The 1,683-nt window shown below is 39.6% G+C and overlaps 1 protein-coding gene across 4 annotated transcripts in view; it reads left to right on the plus strand.

Moving 5' to 3' along the window:
• The window catches only part of LOC111867756 (lipase 3-like), a 33,866-nt gene that overhangs the window by 27,454 nt on the left and 4,729 nt on the right, over nucleotides 1-1,683 (plus strand). For 3 of the 4 annotated variants that reach the window (XM_023857889.2, XM_023857891.2, XM_023857888.2), the window contains one exon: nucleotides 1,104-1,246. In XM_023857889.2, the coding sequence (XP_023713657.1) occupies nucleotides 1,104-1,246 (143 nt within the window). The remainder of the gene's footprint in view (nucleotides 1-1,103; nucleotides 1,247-1,683) is intronic. The other variant, XM_023857890.2, reaches the window with a different exon arrangement.

Genomic DNA, 1,683 nt, shown 5'->3' on the forward strand with positions numbered 1-1,683 from the left:
TGCGGATTTCTTATATTTTTCCTTCTACCCAGAAGATGGAGGCGATACGTTCCTCCGAAACGTCGGTTAACACCACATATACACGGTGCCAAATACAAGAAGACTGCTTTCTTCAAATAAAATTTCATTGCAAATGTGTTTGATAAAACTTGTTGGTTGTATATTGCGAATAACGGATTTCAACTTATTTGTCGAGTGACTTAACGGTTCTATGTAACACTATTTGTATTTTTACATTAACTAAGTGTACAAGTTCTAAAATAATTCTAAGGTTATTTATCCAGTAAACTAAATTTTCTTTCAGAATCATAGACAGTTCCGAACGCAGAGGTCGTAACTAGCTCCTTGGTTATGCAACATAAACTGTCTAAAGCGGAATCTGGATTAAACGGAAAATGCCTCTGGTCCAGAAAATATTAGAGGAAACTAATGTGAACTAAGCTGATCATACGGAACTGTTTCACGCATCAACGGAAAAGAGACACAAATTATCATCGAAACGAAAATGTATACCTACCTCCTTTGCGCATGGTACATGCCTTGTAAGTCTCCCTGGATTCTATAAGCCCAATATTAAAACCCGAGCAAGAAAATTATGTAATATGCTATTTTCTTACGATGAGGTGTTTCTAACCCTCCTGCCTAACTCGTGGGCTGGAAGGTTACCTCTTCTAAAACGTACGTAGTAGGTTATTCTGTATTCTCGTAGCTATCTCTATATGTGGAGGAGCACGAGACTAATCAAATTCAGCATGGGACAGATGTAATTCATTACGCGAAGTAGCTAGAGCTGCATAGCTCAGGCGGATAGTCGCTGGCTTCGCACTGCAGCGGCGGCTCGGGTTCGAGCCCGGTTCAGGTCATATGGGATTTATAGTGGATAGAGTGGCACTGGGGCAGTTTTTCTCCAAGTACTTCGGATTCCCCTGCCAATTCTTATTCCACCGACTTGTTCATACTCATTATCATCATCTATCATCAGGGACTGGTACAGTAGTTGGTCGACGTATCAAATGGACTCAGTCTTAATCTCATCCTACTAAAAATAATAAAAAATAATAGGTGACTGTAGGAGACTTTAAATTAACTGAAATTTTCCGCAGGAAGATTTCGGCAGTATGACCACGGCACTGCCCTTAACTTGAAGCACTACGGAACGCCAGAGCCACCAGACTACAACCTGGCAGCCATCACTGCGCCTGTAAGTCTACATATTGGTGACGGCGACCCGTTGATACCGTACGAGGTTTGTAGACTTCAGGTGTCTCTGTCTGATGACAAAGCCACGAAGTAGTGCAGATATAAGTGCTTAGTGATTTTGTCAATGTGATATAACTTATGTTCCTGCAATTAGAACAAATTTGACTAAGGTCCTAGTTTTTAAAAATAAAGTAGCATGAATCGTGGTTTTCCAGTCGAAAGCAAAGTTTCTACTTCAAAATCCGTCATGAAATTTCCCCCGCTCATTTGATTCCGAGGTAAATATCACCCGCAATGAGAGAACAATTAAATAAATTCGTCAATTATGCAAGGCGTGATAGTTTTTAATTACGTTTATAACAACAAATAATATGTTTTTGGACATTATCCATCGTCTTGTCTATTTTTTTAAAAATATCCTGTTTTCTTTTTAAAACACATCCTTTCGGGGACTGATTCGTCTCCGTTCTCTACACAAACCCA

The sequence above is a fragment of the Cryptotermes secundus genome, unplaced genomic scaffold (genome assembly GCF_002891405.2).
Source record: "Cryptotermes secundus unplaced genomic scaffold, Csec_1.0 scaffold116, whole genome shotgun sequence".
Lineage (NCBI taxonomy): Eukaryota > Metazoa > Arthropoda > Insecta > Blattodea > Kalotermitidae > Cryptotermes > Cryptotermes secundus.